Below are 19,312 nucleotides of genomic sequence, written 5' to 3'. Positions count from 1 at the left end.
GCGGTAAAAACAAATAGAAAAAATCAAAGTAGAAAGTGAACCAAGAGTAATGATCCGAGACAGAAAAGAAAATCTTTTTTCGTTCCTATCGCCGAACATTATCGAAGCCATTAAAAATATCCCTACAGCTACGAAGAAAACGTTCGATCTTTGACAAACTTTTTTAAATACCTGCATTTTATGATTTTCTTTTTTTTTTTGTATTTTATTTGTTCGTAATAAGCATCCTGAAGGATCCTGTTGCCGATTATGTATTTTTTCAAGTATTATAAAATATAGAAGGCACATACGCTACTGCATACACGTACAATCGTTCGTTCTATCCGTTTCTTCGAAACGATACTCTTCTTACACAGCAACAACGCACTTACGATCGTTTGTACATTTATACAGGTTTGTATGTACTTATCATATGTGCGGTAAAATATGCATTCATCTTTCTATACGATAACTTCTGTACATGTACGTGTATTTCCTCATATTCAAAATATAATAGTAAACATTACACATAGTGTAGCTTGTAATAGTTGTAGGTCAGGGCTTTGATCAGCAATCCTTGCGAAACGAAAGCGTCGATACTTCATTTTGGATTACGAAATACCATTGTAATTTTGAATCTTCATCTTTCTTTACTCATTCTTTCGCCCGAAAAATCGACAGTTTCGAATCGTCATTGTATTATTTTTCGATCTTAACTTTGCTTTGTCTCTTCATTGATTTTCTAGCTTGAGAAGAAACAATCAAACATATGACCATCTCGAACGATATCGCCTTGAAATACTGTCACAATTGCGTTTATCTTGTTTTTACAACATTCATCATACAATCGTTTCATTTTCAATAAAACACGCTCGCTTTATAACCTCAGTGCTCGTAACACGAGCAATGCTTAAGTCATCCTAAAATTAACGTATTTCTATCTCGTATATGTTCGTCTTTTGTCATTATCCTCGTCCTTGTCATTGTCGTCATTGTCATAGTCATCATCATTGTCGTTGTCGTTCTGGTCCTCGTCCTGGTCATCGTCATCGTCGTTGTTGCGGTGACATTACATTGGTAGATAAAATATTACGATGCTACCTTAAGCATACATACTTATCGTTAACCTTCTTTTTCTCGTTTTTTACATACATTACAACTTGTACATACATTCAATCAACATACACGATGTAAAAAATCGCACGCGCATACATACAACATACGTTAATAAATCCCTTGTAAAGAATTGTTATTTCTCATCGTTTGAATCATTCGTATTTTTGTTTTTTTTCTTTTTTCCTTTTTGTTTCCATATCTCGAATACTAGCATTTGTGTATTCACGTTAAATTTTTCACGTAGAAGGCAGTAAAAGTATTAGGATTAAATTGCGGTGTACATAAAAATTATATCCGGATTTCGATTTGATGAAACTTTCGCACAAGGTATCAGTACTCATCCCACAACAACAACAATAACAACAATAATTCTCTTTCGTCCGTTATTATCTAGATGCATTAGTAATAAAGGGTACGATCGAGTCAATAACTATCATTGAGACACGTTGAGATGCGATCGTAAAATGGTTCGAATAAATTTTAATATTGGACAAGGCGCACGGCAAAGTGGTCACGCCTATTAAAACTAGTACGGAACGTATCAGGAACTTGGTCAAGTATAAACAAACTATGGGTCCATTTCAGGAGGAAATAAAAAGGATAGAAAATCTTTCAATGTAGAAATAAATAGAAAAATGCTGGAGTGAACGAGGATTGGGCTGGGAACGATAGATTTATGCGTATAAAAATAAGAATTTATCTTGATATTAAAAATTTGTCTATCTTACGGATTAGAACCAGCGCATCGTCGTACTCGAATATTCTAATTATACGAATTTCGGAACAGTCTCAATTATTTATACGCGTATATGTATACATCTATACACACACGTACGTACATGTACACGCACGCGCGCGCGCGCGTGTGTGTATATATATAAAAACACACACACACACACACACGTATGTATATACTTACATACGCGCGTGTGTTTACTCTCGAATTCAGTATAATCGTATTCCGTTCCTATGTGAACTATAACAAATAATCGTGGATACAACGAGAGTAATAAATAGCCATATATAATTTTGTCGTAAGAAAATCTGTCATAAATCGAGGAAATAATGTTTTGATTAGGCACAATGCGACCATGTTATCAAGAGAAAAGAAATGCGATTTCAGTTTATTTTTCTAACGAATTCTGATCGCAATTGCATCGGCGTTCACGATGCGTCATTAATCCTCGTTACGGGACACTATTTTGCGTACATATTTCGAAATGTGTTAATCGAACGCCACTATTCCACTGTGATCTTTTCCCTTTCGTCGATAATACAGATCTCACAATAGACGAAAACGAAAGGAACACGATAGTTAATCACTTTCAAGCTAGCGCTCGATAATTAAACGCGATTGTATAGGTGGAAAACTCTATACCCTTTAAAAACAGTCTTTATACAGTGCTTAAATTATTATATACAAAATGTAGCAGGTTAAGAGGTAAAAAGTATTTCCTTATCGTAAGTAATTGTTACGCGTTAAATTAATCAAATTCGCAGTTATAGGATTACATCGATTTCGTTCGCGATTAATCGAACATGGTCTTGACTCGTTATACCCTGCTCATATTTACAAGAAAGCTGCGGGTGCACAGTAGTCGGTCGATTGACAATATACTGCGTGCCTTATAAATCTCAATTACGTAAAAACGATCGAGGTATCGTTGTTTTCGTACTCTTAAATCGAAAATAAATGCGCGGTTTTTCAGTACATGAGCGAACTTTTTGCTCGTTCTTCAACATATGCTTATATAAAAAATACAAGTGCAAATATACAGATTTATAGGATGTAGATAGATGTAATCGGGTAGAAATCTCGACCATTGTATGAAACGGACGGGCATAAGACTTAAAATCTAGAATCTAAGTACATCCTTATCTATGTCAGAATGAATAAAAAATGTAAGTAAAGATCGTGTGATGTTGTCTAATGCACAATAAAAAAGAAAAGAAAAACAAAATAAACTTACATAGTAGTATAAGCTATCGTATCTGAGTAAAGAGTATCGTATCTGAGTCATCGACCGCAGATCGAATGTGATGAAAGTCTGAAAGAAATACGAAGAGACAGATGGTAGTTGGCCAGCGCTGTCCAATAAAGTCGATTAAATTAAACCGTTCGTTCTTGGCCTCGATCCTTACAAAAGCGAATATAAAATCGGAGGAGTTTATTCGCCGTTGCTCTCTGCCTGTCGACTTTCCTCGACGTTCACAAGAAAAAAAAGAGAACGAGAAGAAAAAAAAAATAATCCCTCTAAAAGCATCGAGTACAATTCTTCACGTGGAAGTGGCATATCATCTTAACAAAAATATTACGGCACAATTTCCCATGATTGCGACAAATAAAATTATCGATTTGGGAAAAAGTGGCGCCAAACTAGAATACGCCTTTTCCATGTCTTCGCAAACTCCTGCAATAATAATAATAAGATGATTACAACGACTATAAGCTGTACGACAACGTCATAAACATTGCATTATTAGTGGGTATTATTTGATTTTGATCTAATCTTAATAAATACTTAATAAAACGGTATACAGAGTAATGTAATAACATAATGTAATATAACAACATAATGTAATAACGTAAAGGGATGAGATAAAGTGATAAAATACCTTGACTGACAAGCGTGTAGGACCGTTCATCTTCGATCTGGCCTCTACTACAGACACGATCCAATTTAGTTAACCAAAGTTCCTGTTGCGAGACTTGAGTTTTAATTGCTTTTCCGGTTACGGACGTCTTCTCTGTACTATCGTCAAATTGCATAGAGAAACAAAAGGTTTGTCCAAAACTTGGGGAAGGTTGATTAGTTTTTAACGACACTATCGTATACCAAATATTTTTTTCTTCCCAACTACCATGACAATAATACGCTGCAACAGTAACGGCAACAACAATAAATATAGTAAATAATAATTAATAAATAAATAGGGGGCATAGGAGATGCGTGACTAAGAAAAGTACTACAAACAAATTTGATGCTTACTTATTTCTTCCGTATCGCATGTTTTTCCAATAAGAATTTCATTCTGATCGGGCGACGCACAGCCTATTTCAACATTGGTTCTTTTACAATCCTCCCTTTGTAGTTCTTGTTGTTGCTGATGTTGTTCTCCCCCATATTGATGATGATGATGATGATGGTGATGCTGCTGTTGGTGTTGTCGTGGCTGTTCGTGCAATTCTTTCTGAGAAATATCATCGTGCCAAGTCCTTCTTTTAGTAATTCTAGAAGAGTGTCTCTCACTACGACGTTGTCGACGAAACGAAGTATTAGATACACTGAATGGAGTAAATCCCAAGATAACATATCGTCCAGGATTGGGACACTTTCTCTGATGTAATGAAGAGCCTATACAATTACGAAACGAATCACATGGTAATATACATACATAGTACGTTTCACGAATTATACGATTAAAATGATCAACTCGGAGTATCGCTTACTTATTAGAGTGGTATACGTCATTGTAGATGTGTCTGCAAGGGAACACGCCTCATCTGGCATTATAGCTTTTTCATCTATACATGTTCCAAATTATGAAAAAAGATAATCAAAACACTCGAGAAATAAAATGTCTAGTTATACTTACCCGATTGCTGTAACTCTATAATGTGGTGATCTCTTTTATGAAATATCATGCAAACGTAGCCAATGTCACTGCAAGAGTAATATATGTATAACATATTACAATTACTTCTATATTTGTAATATATACTCGTAATATAATGTACAACTATTACTTACCAACCGCTAGTAACGTGAGCAATCAACTTTACTTTATATCCTTGTGTATTTTCTGTAGGATGTAATTTTTCTAGATTATGACAAACAATCTTTTCTTCGTGAAACGTATCCCCATCAGCATTTTGTACTTTAACTTTGAGTGTTGCATTTTTATTCGTGAAATGATAAACTTTAGTACCGTCTAAAGAACGCCAGTCATGATGTTCGGTAATCCATGAAGGATATTTGCATCTGTTGTGTTCTTTATCAACTGCAAATCCAAAGCCCAATGTTTTTGTAAACTCACTGTCTCAAAGGAAACGAATATTGGGACAAATGAAATTGGCCAAGGAATTTTGTATACCTTTCGTAAGCTTTATAGTTGGCGATCCCTCCGAAACAGTAGTTAGGCCGTTACAAGTTGGTTCACCTGATTGAGCGAGTAAGTAGGCCACCTTCCCCTGATGATGTGTTTTCTCTTCGTATAGGAAACATCTGCTCATGGAAAGGATAAAAACAAAGAGAAGTTTAACGTTTAAATTTTAAATTCAATGTGTGGCCTATCGAATCATGCATACCTATACATTTTTTCGGCACTCGAGATACTTCTTCCTTTTAATGTTCCAACGAGGTATTTGTTACGACCATCGTTCCATACAGCGAGGCATTGTAACTCTTCCGCTAAAATATAAAAAGAGATTCGTAACAATATTGATTGCTTTAGAACATGTGCATATATGTACGAAAACAACATTTATCCATGAAATGAATAGATAACAACAATAATGTATGCTGAAGCTTACTGTTACTCTCGCTTCGTTTGATGTCCGGGCAAGCCTGATATTTCAGAAGTAATTTACTTTCGTCAGTACATTTCTCCCCAAGGCTAATAGGCATTGAACATTCACCAAAACCCTTATCATAGGTAAACGTAAATGATGGTCCACTAAAAGGACAGGGTATCGGCTTGGAATTTACGCGAAACATGGAATACAAAGTATCATCGGACTTAATGTTCGAGCACATTTCATCCAAAGTGCTTTGTTCCGTAAAGCACCATCCTGGCAAGAGAAACAAAACGAGTTTTACGTATTTCAAAACACAAAAGTGGTGAGGAAGCAACGAAACAAAGATAAAATTCCTTGACTAACCTTCACGAAATTGAATCACATTCTCATGCCGATCGTTAATAATTATACAATAATAGCATTTGTCACCACTGAAATGTCATTGCAAGGATTAGTATGTCTTCCAGCTCCAAGTTAGCCGTTGTTCTTTTATTATGCATTCTGGGAAGTACCATCTTCAAATACTTACTACACGATGTACGAATCTCCGGATCGCTCGACGCATGTCCTTTCGCCTATAACTGTTGTATTTAGGATAATCGGTGTGATTTTCCCATATTGATACCATTCTCCAGTCCACGCAACTGGAAACTCGCAAGAACCTGCGACAATTTTATAATATTACTAGATAAATAGTTTATCTACTTTTGTTTCTGTTGAAGTGATCATCACTTCTAAAAAAACTCTACATCTGGTCTTTCAGTTTTCTCAAGCACTGAAGCCATCGACAGCGTATAGACAAAAGACTGCGTCGAAGACAAACCATAAACAGTCGATAGGCGACATTGGCTTCAGGGTTTTCAGTCATAGGCTAACACTGCTAGTATGCAGATCTGGATCAGCTCATATAATATTCCGACTTGTATTTACACTTCAGTATTTAAAATATACATTTTCTACCTTGCAATTTATCCACGAGTTCCTTTGTATTTACATAATCTAATAACCACAACAATTTCTTATTTGTTTTTAACTATCGTCATCTTACAATGACAAGTTTGATTATAGATTTCTATCTTTTACTATTTAATGCTGAGCATTCCAACATTATTACACGTTACCTTAATGAAAAAGAATACATATACAGTAGCGGACAGAAGATTAAGACGAAATGGAAAAAATAAACAATTGATTTACTTTCCATAAAAAAATATAGATACAGTGTTCTACTTTTGGTATTAACTAATTAGACATTTGTTTATACACTTACAAAAAAATTTCATTTCGATATTTTGCTCAGTAACTAAGTTATGAAAAAGGAACGAAATCTGTATAATATTTCGTCGGTTAAAATTTAAAGATTACACAAAAAATATTAATTTTTGGTAAGAAAATATACACAATTTTTGTTTAAATTCAATATTTTGTTCAATATCCGTTATTTCTTATCACTTCGGTACATCTTCTTGGCATAGAATCTATTAATTTTTTACATTGATCTACCGTAATATTACTCCGAGGTGTTTCAATTGTAAAGTAAAGTTCATTTAAATTTTTCAGTTTATAACCTTGTACTGTCTTTTTTATGACGCTCTACAAATTCTTGATTGGATTAATGTCTGGTGATTGCAACGGCCACGGCAGCACGGTAATATTTTCTTCTTCAAAAAACTGTTTCATAACCCGAGCCGTGTGCTTCGGCTCATTATCATTTTGAAAAATAAAATCATCGCTCATATTGTTGCGTGCAAAAGGGAACATTGTGTTCTTGACTATGTCCATGTATTGAAAACGGTCCATAATTCCATTGATACGACATTTCGGACCAAGACTGCCTCAAGAAAAACACGCGCGCATCATAACGTTCCCTCCACCATGTTTAAGAGTTTTTAAAATGCACTGTGTTTTCAAACTTTCGCCAATTCGACGTCTAACATGCCGTATCTCGTCAGAAGAGACGCGATTGAATTTCGATTCGTCTGAAAACAGTATTTTTTGCCAATCTCCACTTGTCCAATGCTTATGAGATTTAGCAAATGCAAATCGTCTTTTTCGATTCCTAGAACTCAGTAGTGGTTTCTTTTGTGGTTTTCGTCCTCTTAAGTTAAAGTCTTCTAATCTTTTTCTAACAGTTCTAGCACTAATTTGTGTATCGTTTTTATAGTTTATCTCGGCAGTATTCTTATTTGCACTACGAAAACGATCCATTTGTGGCGTTGTTTTCCGTGGTCTTCCGTTTTTCGGTTGATCGCAATACATGCCTGCCTTTAAAGATTTATACCAAGCTTGCTTACAAGCCGTTTCTGACCTGTTCACTACATTTGCTATTTCGGTGAAGGTTTTACTTTGCTTTCGCAATCTTACGATTTGTTCCCTTTCGTTTTCAAGTAAATTCTTTGATTTACCCATAGCCTGTTCCTACCTAAATGAATTTTAAGGAATAAAAGGCACACTAAACAATGATTTTGACATTCCAGAATCAAAATGTTCAAAAACTGTACTCATACTCACGTTTTACACAGATCGTCTTAAACTAATGTCCACTGTTTACAAGTGCTAAGCGATAACTAACTGTTAACTCCTACATTGTTTGTATTGAACAACTGACGGTCTGAGGTTACGAAGGTCAAACTTACAGCTACGTTATTCCAAAGACACAAACCAAATAGAAGAACAATATGCGTATAAGATGTTTGCAATCTGGTTTACAAATCATCGTCTTAAATTTTTGTCCGCTACTGTATGTTTTCAATGTCGATGAAAAAGGAAAAGATGGAAATCACTCTACATTCCTCCAATGGGTTACATACATTATACACGAAATAGAGTCAGTAAAGTGCACTTTACATTCGAACCGCTATATGACTTAACAATTAAATTACATATGTATATTATATGAGTACATATGTATATTCACCATTTACAATGTGTACATCACCCAGGGATAACATTAGCAGTATCAACATCGTTATTGAGTAGTGAAGATGTTTTTTCTCGTATGAAAAGGAAAATTCTCGCATCCTGAAATATAAAAAATAATTAGATGTAATTGATTTTTACATTTAAATTATTCTTATCAGTCCTTTATGTTATCAATTAACTATTGCTGTCGCACAAAATAGTCGAATCATTTCCGAGTTTTCTTTCTCTTTCATGCCATTATCTAAATTCTAAGCTACCCTAAATAGAATTTCAATTCGAAATTTCATTGTCTGTTATTAAATGCTTGTCTGAGATTAGAATAACATAGTGTTGATAGTGAATATCGATTTCAAATTATTGCCATCTACTACTCTTATCATTTTCGTAAAATTAGCTCTATGTATCACGTACCAAGTCGAGCGTATCGTCCGTTTTCCAAAATGCGAGAAACCATAATGATGGAATATACAGAAGAAAATATTCATTACGATTACAGAGGTACGACGGTAACGAAAGGACGTATGTACAGAGTTTGACGGAACTGCGAAAAGCGTCTACGAAGGAAACCCCAGAGGTAGATGCATTATTTAGCAAAGTACACGTGTCCCGATCGGTTTCGTTCAACGTGTTTTCTCCCTTTACCGCGAACCTAGCGTGCACCTCTTCGTACCCTATCGTTCGGGGGATGCGCGAATAGGCGCGGATCTGCGCATCGCAACAACCCTTAAACGTCCAATTTTTCTCCTGTTTATTACATATCCTATATTTGTTGTCTTCCGAAATTAACAAACCCGTTTTATATTTCTTCTAATTTCTACTTTTCTTTCTATACTTAGTTTCGATATAAATCTTCAAATTGCATAACTTGTTCGTCTGTAACATCGATTCACACCGATCAACACGAGTTTAATCGTTACTCGCGACATTCATTTCACGATGTAAGAGATGAAACCCGTTCTCATCGAATACGCACGGAAATACACAATTCTACGGACCTGTCATTGACTGATTATCTGATGATAATCATGATTCATTGTCACTGGGAATTAGGGTTGTCATTAGGAACACTAACCTTTTTTGTATGTCTGGCATCGCAAATGCAAAGCTGATTCGAAGAAGACAGAACTAACAGTTTATAAAAAAATCACCTAATGATATTCCATGATCGAAATTCAATATTTAAGTATAAAGTGATCTTGTTGAACATGAAGCAATTCGTTCAAATTTCAGAACATTTCGAGTGGAAGATAGTATAATATTGTTAAATAATTTACAATTACAGAACTCTGTTAGCATGTAAACTATTTTTAGAAGAGCAAAAAGATGATGAGGGATTACTGTAGGACGCGGAATTCGATTTCTCTTGATTGTTAATGTTAGCTGTTTCTTCCGCAATAATTAATTCAATTAATCCGCGATCAAAGGGACGCGTTATACACGATCAGGTCCTTTATTAACGGAATGTTTTTCGTCAATTTTACCATGGAAGAACAACACACCACTCTTTTTACTAGCACTAGCACTATCATCGTAGGTACCACTTTGATACAAAAGCATCACCAATGAAAACAACTACATTGAACACTGATTTTTCTTCCTGTAAATGCATCACACAAACTCTTTTCCGAAATTCTTTCACTGAAATTTTTTGGTTTCATACGAATACATGAGAAACTAAATGAAAATGTAACACATGGAATATGCTACTTTTTATTATTCTTAATCTTCAAATAGTTTGTATTGGCAATGGAATTCAGTATTCACTACTATGTTCGACTCTAAAATTTTAAAAGTCTGTTTGTTAATTTGCTCACTTCTAGAAACAATGGCGGTAGCCTATGAACAGCGAGCAGAACGCCGCGCTGTTGCAACTATTTCTACGGTACGGTACAACACTAGGATACTACACTGTAGAACTAGCAGAACCCCAGCATCCCAGCATGCATCACTGAATATATAGACTGTTCGCCTATGAATCAAAATCGGTGTGTATGGTATGTTACTAAAATTTTAGTGACTTCTTGAACCGTAGTCTTTGTCCTTTCCTTTTTCTTTTCTTTTCCCTTGCCTTGTTTCTTTCTGTTTTCATCTCCATTTCTTTCTCATGTTAATAATTACGAAACGGTATATTATTTGTCGAGTCTTTCATCATAATCTTTCTTCTTAGAATATATAAGGGAGGTGAAGTGAATGAAGAACATCGATTGTTCAATCATTAACTCTATATTATAGTAAATGTTCTCTGTTACTGAAACAGTAATTACAATTGATGAAAATCCGTACGAACAAATAAAACATAAAGCCATGCTTTTGAATGCTAGATAGAAATCTAAGAATCTAGAAATCTAAAAATTTCTAACGCACATTTATGCTTATGATGTGTATTAGAAATGAGTATACGATCGTGTTTGTATCACGATTATGTAAGCAGGCCGGAAATTCGCTAGGGAAAACCAACCATCTTTTGAGTAAAAAAAGATCAAGATGGAGAGTAAGAAAGGGATCCGTCCTATGTTCTTCGTTATCCGTATCATATTTTGATATTTTTCTCCATTAATCTCCATTTTGATATTTTTCGACTCAAAATAAGCGCTTCTTTCCCTTCCTCTCTCTCTCTCCCTCTCCCTCCCTCGCTCGCTCTCTCTCTCTCTCTCTCTCTCTCTCTCTCTCTCTCTCTCCCCCATCGGTGTTTTGTGATGATTATTGGGTAGTTCCACTGACTGATGCTACAGTTTAGAGATATCGTTGTCAGTTTGTTAGAAAGGCATATCTGTGTGTTATTGAAAAGAAGACTACCGTAAGAAATGCGGGTCTGATTGATTATTTCATACAGACACAATACAGTCATAAAGATAAGCATGCATATTGGTCGAGAGTATCACATATCAAACGTGCGACATAGCAACGTGTGACGATGAACGATATCAAGCAGCATTTCCCTTGTCCCTGTGCTGTTTCGCTAGTTTTCTTTCCAGCAACGTACCATATTTATGTGCACATTAATGAGTTTGTAGTAATACAGATTTAGTGGTAGTATTATTAGCAAAACTTTGACACAATCTACCGGCTTTCATAGAACTACCAGGAAATAATTACAAATCACCCGAGGAGCGTCCGAACATCTTTATATTATAGTACATTGCGGTTTCGCCAATACTTTTGATACAGGACACATATATAGGTTATATAAACAAGTTTGGACACATTTATACTAAAAGTATAAAAAAGAAAGGAGTTCAAAAATTGAACCGTAAAGAAACATGAAAATACAAGAACGGTATGGGTCTGTGCACGTGCGACACACATATACATATACATACAATGAATGTCTCAAACAGAGCCTTTTCTTATTCTGTTTATATGTATGATTATGATTTGTACATGGACAGTCGTCTCTGGGTTTGTCAAGTCGTATCACAGTTTAGTAACCTAGGGACTTTTGTGGAGGTACCTGTATCGACCTAAGATAAGAACAGGTCTTGGCATTTGTTAGAGAAAGCCGTCCGAAAATTGAGTCAATTCCAATCTAGTGAAAAATCAACATGACAGATCAACAAAGCCACGTTTTGCGCATGCGCAACGCATACATTTACATTGTCTTGCAGTATATGAGTGTCGAGACTTGTTTATGCGATCGCGGACGAAACAATTAACTTCTATCAGTTCTATAAATTCTATATGGAATTATAGGGAAAACAATCATTTGGTGTATGTTAGTTCTGTAGCTTAATCAACGAGACGAGGCGGTAGACGTAAACAAAAGGTGATTAACAAATAAGCGAAACAAAACGTAGTGACAATATTGTCACTAGTAGGCAGCCAATAGCTGCAGCCAATAATTGCAGCCAATAGTTTCAGTCACAGCAATCACATTTTTTGTATGTCTACTGCTTCGTTCCGTTGGGCAAACTATAATCGATATAGTCTATTCCGTTTAACATTAGTTATGTGCTTGATAACTAAGTCTGTCATGAGTGATGAAAAACATTCGGTTAATTTGAGTCACAAAAATCTTGTGTAAATAACAATCGTTCCAACGAATTTCAGAGGGAAACGGAGTTTGTGACTATATAGCTTTTTTTATGAAAAGTAAATAGTACGTTGGTTATTCAGCTATTTTCTCTGGCATGTTTAATATCGTAGTCCGATATCTTATTAAGAAAATTCTTTCGGAAATTGAAGTGAACGAAAAAGAAACAACAGGTGTGAGTGATATGTCGATACCCACACAAGCGTAACTTATATATATACATATTATTTCCAATTCCAAAAATTGATGAGGTTTATGATGAACCCTAGAGTGGGTGAAAATCCAGCTGCCTATACTAATATGCTAATTACATATTTACATATAAATACATATGTACATCTTGTATATTTTTAATTTCAACCCTAGAATGATAATGCAATAGCATTTTTTGATTGTTTTTAATAAAATAATTTTTTCAACATTTCCAAGAGATGTGTTTCTGTTCTTTCTTAGACATCTTAATGAAAGATAAGAAGTTTATGGCTTTAAAGAAAGAAAGAGAATTAAAATTTACATTTCGTCATTTAGGAATGTACGCTAAAACGGTCTTCATTCGATATATTCCATTTACGATGGTTTTGTGAATACTTTATTCGTTATACATATATTGTTTTTGATGAACAGAAAATATAATTTATATCCTACTTATGTAACTTCAAAGAAATCTTTTGCAATTAATAATAATTTTGAAAACAAATTAAAATTTAGAATTTGCCACAAAACGTATAAACGATATTAAATGTATTTTCAAATATACTTGATATTAACAGACACATTAATTGATTGGTCTCGACTTGAACTCAAAAGACGCTCGAAAGGATTAAATAATTAAGAGTCATATCGACGAAATGAATTTCTTCTTAAACAACGATATTTTGTATGATACCATGCATTCGTATTTTTGTTTTCTTTTATCTATAGCATTTCTGAACCTCCCTTGATACCGATATTGTTCTAATAAATTTAACGGAGATAAAGAAATAATCAGAAATAATTTGGAAAAATACCGTTGTGAAAGTTTTGGAGACGAAGTATGTAGGTCACAGAAAGCTCTTGAGCGCAAGTCCGTCGCGAAGGAAACGCAACTTTTCGATCGACACTGTTCCTTTCGTAAAATACGTCGGTGGTAGGTCGACGGACGCAACGTTTAGAACGGCGCACGTGTGTAAATGTTACCGAAGATTTCCTTCGTCAGGGTATGTTTTTATCCAGCTTGAACTTGATACATTTCCATTCAACTGTTTTTACGTATATACATGTAGATGCACACGCACTTTCGCCAATTTTTCCTCAACCCCGAACCTCCCACTTACTCCCTATATTTTATTCTCCGCATCCTTTTTTATTTCTTTGTTCATTTTGATCCAGAAGAAAATATGTAGCGGTTCAGCGCTTTTAACAAAGAAAGTTACGAAATAGTGCATAAATCTTTGGCTACGCTACGACCAGTCACATTTTGATCGCTTGGAGAATAATAATTTTGAAAAGGAATTATTCAAATTGCAACAAAATATATTATTGTCATAATTAAAGTTACGCTAAAAAGCGTTTCGTTATTAAACTACTCGTATTATTGTGTTTTTTTTATTTACATTCCGCAAAGGATTTTAATCATATTTCACGTGCATGGTGTTCCATAGTTTTCTAAGTGTTCCTATTACAAAAATACTCTGTTTAAATTATAGTAATTGCATCAGAATGTCTTTCTTCGCTTGGAAAGGGAGCAATCGTTCCGAAAATACCGAACACGGTGGACACAATTTACAAGATGGACTTTTTCAAATTGCATCTCAAGCTTGTCACATATTAGTACAAGTAAGTTTACTAGAATTAAGTTACTTTCACGAGTTTCGCATACTCGAATAAATGCAGTTTATTTACTTCTACTTTTATTTCTTTCTTATATCTATTTAAATTGTACGCATTTCTCTTTTTCCGCTTTCTTTTTTAATTTTTAATTCCTTTAGCAATCAGTCTTTAAGTTGAAATCAATATGAAAGAACGGGAAAGAGGTGAAAAGATTTCCATGATTTTACATTTTTACTTTTACATATACGAGTTGCGATACGAGTGCGCGAGTAATTTTACTGATCGTATGAAATTCGATCCGAAAGGTGAACAACACGCACAACGTTTCGTACGGTGGAAACAATAATGTAAAGAATATCGCATATTCGAAATGTTCCGGCAATGACGAAGATTCGATACGTCATACAGCTTCTTCCACGAGTAAACCCACTACTTCTACGAGTAGACCCACTGCTTCCACGAGTAAACCCACTACTTCCACGAGTAAACCCACTACTTCCACGGTTAAGTCTTATGCAAAATACATGAAAGAACAAAGGAAGGATCAGGATGTAGTCGTTTTATTGCCACATCCTAAGAGCAGAACGCCTCATGTTAAGCACAAATTATCCGTATGTACAATTACGTAAGGATTCCTTCTTTTTACGCAATTTCGAATGCCTTTGTCCTATCCGTCAAACAAAAATTTACCTTACTTGTCACAGACAGTTTCTGAAAATGCCAGATTAGAATTGAATCCATCAAAGTATGTCGGCAGTGGTGGTAGAAATGGTGGTTCTGGTAGTGGATCTGGTGCCAGTGCAGCTAACGGTAATACCACCGCTCCTGACGATGATTTGGAATTGTGGGATTATTCCGGTTTTATGTTGAGAAACGATACTGATGATCCAATTACGAATGGGAAGTTAGTGTTTCTTTTGGTCAGAAAGATGAAATACGATCGAATATCCTTCAAAAATAAGATAATTAATTAGTCGTGTTAATATTATGTATTACTGAAACAGATGGGGAGGTTCACAAGGATGGTGCAGACCAAGTTGCATTCCAATTACAGGCATATTAATTTTGATAGTGCTGGTTGTTTTATTGCCATTATTAGAACATGCAGTGGAAAAATACGCGTCGAACGACACGAATTTCGATTTCGACATGAGTTGCATGAATGACTGTAATTTATCTTTCGTGGAAACTCTGCCAATCGGCATGAACTACACGAATAACACCGTTTTTCTCGACAACACTTACGACTCTTGGATCAAATTGATTTCATTGGCGCGGGAAAAGATAGAAATAGCATCGTTTTATTGGACTATGAGGAGGGAAGATGTATATCCAGACGATAGTGCGAAACGGGTATGTAAGTAACTGAATCTATTTTTTCCAGGAAAGTTCGAAACGTTTGTTCCAGGGTGAAGAAGTTTTCCATTTGCTTCTCCAAGCGGGCAGAGATCGGAATATTTTACTGAAGATAACGCAAAATATACCGTCGCAAATAAGACCGAACATCGATACGGAAGTGTTGGCGAAAAAAGCAAACGCTAAGGTAATTTAATGTTGTTTTAAAGTAATTCAATAATTTAAACGATTCCACAGGGAAGAACATGTGTGATATTTACTGTGAGTAGGTCAAAAGTTTAAATTTTGCTGGATTGCTCGGAGGAGGAGTACTTCATACGAAATTATGGCTCGTTGACAGAACGCATTTATATATTGGTTCTGCGAATATGGATTGGCGGTCACTCTCGCAGGTGAAGGAACTTGGTTTAATGGCTTTAAATTGCAGTTGCTTGGCAAACGATTTTGCCAAGATATTCGACGTAAGTCGATTGTTTCTGGTAATTCATGTACGGATACTACGTAATAGCTAACTAAACGCTAAAGCTATTTTTTGATATATTTGCTAGGTTTATTGGACAGTAGGAAACGATGGTAAAATACCTTCTGTTTGGCCGGATTATCTTAACACGAGAATTAATTTAAAGAATCCGATGAACTTTACATTTATGAACAATAAGTATAAAACATTTGTTGCGGTAAGTGTGATATTTTTTTGAGGACGTCATTCCAGCGTATACAAATTTAATATGAAACAGGTTTTCCGCGAATCTAAAATATCAAGTCCAGACTGAAAAAAGGATGGCTGAAAGAAAGAAATGGCGGAATTTGTATTATAATATTGTATATTTCAGAGTTCACCTCCGCTATTTTCGCCAAAGGGTAGAACGAATGACATGGATGCTATTCTTTATTGTATCGAAAAAGCCGAGAAATTTATTTATATCTCAGTAATGGATTATTTTCCACTAACTATATTTACAGCGAAAATCAAGTACGTATCGATTAATCTACTTACGTGTTTCTAATATGTCCATTAATCTATCTATATTCACACGCATGCGTATATGTACTATGTGTTTCTATAGTCCCGTTCGGATTGCTCATTCTACATTTAACTTTGTTTAATTCGTATGATTTAGATATTGGCCGATAATAGATGATGCACTGAGAACAGCAGCTATCGAACGTAAAGTACATATACGACTATTGATATCGTCGTGGAAGCATACGATGAAATCAGAGGTTTTCTTTTTGAAATCGCTCGTGGAACTAACAGATAGTTATAGAGGTGTGAAAATTGAAGTGGTCAGTAAAGACTTAAAGAAGCATGCTTGTTTTCTGAATTCCATTATATATTTCATACATGACATCGCATTTACGTTAACATGTTTTTCTAGAGAAAATTCATAGTTCCTACGAACCCTGATTTGGACAGAATACCGTTTTCAAGGGTAAATCACAATAAATATATGGTGACTGATGCAACAGCGTATATAGGAACAAGCAACTGGTCTGGCGATTATTTTATAAATACAGCAGGCAATTGTTTCATTTAATTTTCCTCCTTTCGTTTTTTCTTTCTTTTTATACATATGTGATTTATACGATTGGTTTGTTAGGTATAGGTACGGTATTCGAGACTATCGGCGATCAGACTTCGGAAAATCTTAGACAGCAATTGGAAAATATTTTTCATCGTGATTGGTATTCTGAATACTCTTATGCTTTAAACGAAAGTATACCATTTGTGAAACGATCAACAAATACCATCGAAGACTACTACCTACGATCATCACGTTACATATTAGCGTGACAATATCAACGATTTGATCAACGTCTCCAGCGAAGACAATGAAAATCATTTCTTGCTGCTTAATACGAAGTCTTGGAGACGAATTTCTTAAATGTTTTGTCCCTTGTCATTGACAAAATTAAATTCATTCTCTTTTTCCTTATCTTTTTTTTCTTTTTTTTTTTACGAAGCACATTCTTACGATTATCCATACTCAGCAAATATCGACTTCGAGCTGACGTTTTGTTTGTTCCGTGTACACTACATACACAAACACATTCCTCTTTCATTCTCTTTTATGTTGTTCCATCTCTGCTGTTATTTCTTTAAAGGCATACACGAGCGTACATTTACACCCACGCGTACCATCTCCTTCGGACTACATCTCTCTCACTCGCTGGTTTACTTATTCATACTCCTTTCCCTCCATCTGATGTGCGCATTCACGCACATACACACTCATTAACCACGAAGTAAGTACCTACGTATCTGAAATTTTAAACCTATAAGAATAATCTTACATAATGGACGTTTGTGTGCCTTGCTTTAAGTGACCTTGCGAATGTCTTCTATGAAAAACCATTAATGTTAATTAATATTACAACCCGAACAATATTCCGTCCATATAATAATATAATTCTGAAACAGATGCTTTATATACATTTTAGTAATTAATGTGTAAAATATTTTGTTATTACATGTGATTGATTTAAACATTGATATAAAAAAAGGGGAGAAGAAAAAAGTGCTATACGAACTCGTGACATTTATTAGAATTCAATATAAATACAACATACATTGGTAACGTTACACGATCTGCAACTTTTTATCGATACGAATCTTAGAATTAATAGTAAATGTGCTAATCACTGACGTATCTAGTTGCAAACAAGTTACTTCTGATGTTCATGTGACGTTTAAACTATATGCATTATACATACATCTTTGCGTGGAAAGATACGCGATTTTAGTAAATCAATTCCATAAGTATCACAAAAAGTGGCGTTTTTTCCACAAGTATATTCGAATTAGCATGAAAAATTATATACTTGAAAAACTGTTTACATCATTATTAATTAATTTATTTATTGTGAAACAAAGTTCGTTTGAAACTTACAGTAACGCAAAGAATTGTGCTTCTACTATAATTCGCTGCAAGCAGCAACGAATTTTATTTTTCCGCGATTCGTTATAAGCAAATCGTTTTTGTATAACTCACGTCTTTTCTATACTTATATGTATACATTTTAATTGTACTTCCGTTCTTATACATTTTTGTACAGAAACATATATAGATTATAAATATGCATACGTATATATGCAGATAAAGGTTGTATAATCATAAATGATTAATTATTAACTACTAGCATTAGGAAACAGTGTTTCTAATAGGAGGTTATTAATTTTTCCCAGAAACGTACATATATAGTATACATAGTATACATAGTATACGTCGTATGTGAGAAAACATGCTGACAATTACGATAAATCGATAAGCGTAAAGAAATTGTGATGTGGTTTGCTTTTCGCCATCTATTTCATGTGAAATAGTCATATACATAAATAGAGCATGATGCGTTTAAAAATATGCTAATGGTATACGAATATATTCAAAAGCAGATTCATGACCTTATAACGGTATCATACGTTTAAACGGGATATTAGTTATTTATTTGTTCAAGCACAGAATTCAAACAGACGAATTTTGCCATACTTGCAAAGATTGTTTGCTGACGAATGTGTCGTAATCGAAACGTCTAGTTTTGCGAACGTCCGTTCAATTATCGGCCAAATTATTTTAAAACAA

The 19,312-nt window shown here is 34.7% G+C and overlaps 2 protein-coding genes across 7 annotated transcripts; one reads left to right on the top strand and one right to left on the bottom strand.

Annotated features, from left to right (window-relative positions):
• Positions 1 to 452: 452 nt before the first annotated feature.
• Positions 453 to 10,458, bottom strand: LOC132910330 (uncharacterized). 3 transcript variants are annotated; one of them, XM_060965962.1, is made up of 13 exons: positions 10,351 to 10,458; positions 8,532 to 8,635; positions 6,144 to 6,276; positions 5,978 to 6,045; positions 5,630 to 5,887; positions 5,405 to 5,507; positions 5,191 to 5,321; positions 4,848 to 5,097; positions 4,693 to 4,760; positions 4,547 to 4,621; positions 4,086 to 4,451; positions 3,712 to 3,972; positions 453 to 3,506 (listed from the first exon to the last, which is right to left on the bottom strand). In XM_060965962.1, the coding sequence occupies exons 2-13, from the start codon at positions 8,632 to 8,634 to the stop codon at positions 3,391 to 3,393; spliced, it is 1,932 nt and encodes a 643-aa protein (XP_060821945.1). In that variant the 5' UTR covers position 8,635; positions 10,351 to 10,458; the 3' UTR covers positions 453 to 3,390. The 3 variants fall into 3 exon arrangements, with proteins under 3 accessions (XP_060821945.1, XP_060821943.1, XP_060821942.1); XM_060965960.1 differs by having other exon boundaries at positions 9,609 to 10,451; XM_060965959.1 differs by lacking the exon at positions 10,351 to 10,458 and adding an exon at positions 8,948 to 9,450.
• Positions 10,459 to 13,544: 3,086 nt separating this feature from the next.
• Positions 13,545 to 18,820, top strand: LOC132910299 (5'-3' exonuclease PLD3-like). 4 transcript variants are annotated; one of them, XM_060965876.1, is made up of 12 exons: positions 13,545 to 13,762; positions 14,252 to 14,381; positions 14,681 to 14,986; positions 15,080 to 15,279; positions 15,380 to 15,728; positions 15,784 to 15,918; positions 16,001 to 16,192; positions 16,280 to 16,408; positions 16,565 to 16,704; positions 16,853 to 17,018; positions 17,111 to 17,252; positions 17,339 to 18,820. In XM_060965876.1, exons 2-12 carry the CDS (start codon positions 14,265 to 14,267, stop codon positions 17,524 to 17,526), a joined length of 2,064 nt encoding a protein of 687 aa, XP_060821859.1. In that variant the 5' UTR covers positions 13,545 to 13,762; positions 14,252 to 14,264; the 3' UTR covers positions 17,527 to 18,820. The 4 variants fall into 4 exon arrangements, with proteins under 4 accessions (XP_060821859.1, XP_060821858.1, XP_060821860.1 ...); XM_060965875.1 differs by having other exon boundaries at positions 13,546 to 13,762; positions 17,333 to 18,820; XM_060965877.1 differs by lacking the exons at positions 13,545 to 13,762; positions 14,252 to 14,381 and having other exon boundaries at positions 14,830 to 15,000; positions 15,084 to 15,279; positions 17,333 to 18,820.
• The last annotated feature ends 492 nt before the right edge of the window (positions 18,821 to 19,312 follow it).

The sequence above is a fragment of the Bombus pascuorum genome, chromosome 9 (assembly GCF_905332965.1).
Source record: "Bombus pascuorum chromosome 9, iyBomPasc1.1, whole genome shotgun sequence".
Classification (NCBI taxonomy): Eukaryota; Metazoa; Arthropoda; class Insecta; order Hymenoptera; family Apidae; genus Bombus; species Bombus pascuorum.
This window is presented reverse-complemented; position numbering and strand designations above follow the sequence as displayed.

What these genes read in the sequence shown, in the direction of transcription:
- LOC132910330 (XM_060965959.1), bottom strand. Translation starts at nt 9,021, where the DNA reads ATGAATATTTTCTTCTGTATATTCCATCATTATGGTTTCTCGCATTTT. An exon ending in AGTGCCGAAAAAATGTATAG is followed by an intron (nt 5,322 to 5,404) that starts GTATGCATGATT and finishes TTCCATGAGCAG; the next exon opens with ATGTTTCCTATACGAAGAGA. An exon ending in TATAGAGTTACAGCAATCGG is followed by an intron (nt 4,622 to 4,692) that starts GTAAGTATAACT and finishes GAACATGTATAG; the next exon opens with ATGAAAAAGCTATAATGCCA.
- LOC132910299 (XM_060965875.1), top strand. Translation starts at nt 14,265, where the DNA reads ATGTCTTTCTTCGCTTGGAAAGGGAGCAATCGTTCCGAAAATACCGAA. An exon ending in CTTGTCACATATTAGTACAA is followed by an intron (nt 14,382 to 14,680) that starts GTAAGTTTACTA and finishes TCGATCCGAAAG; the next exon opens with GTGAACAACACGCACAACGT. An exon ending in TTATTTTATAAATACAGCAG is followed by an intron (nt 17,253 to 17,332) that starts GCAATTGTTTCA and finishes TTGGTTTGTTAG; the next exon opens with GTATAGGTACGGTATTCGAG.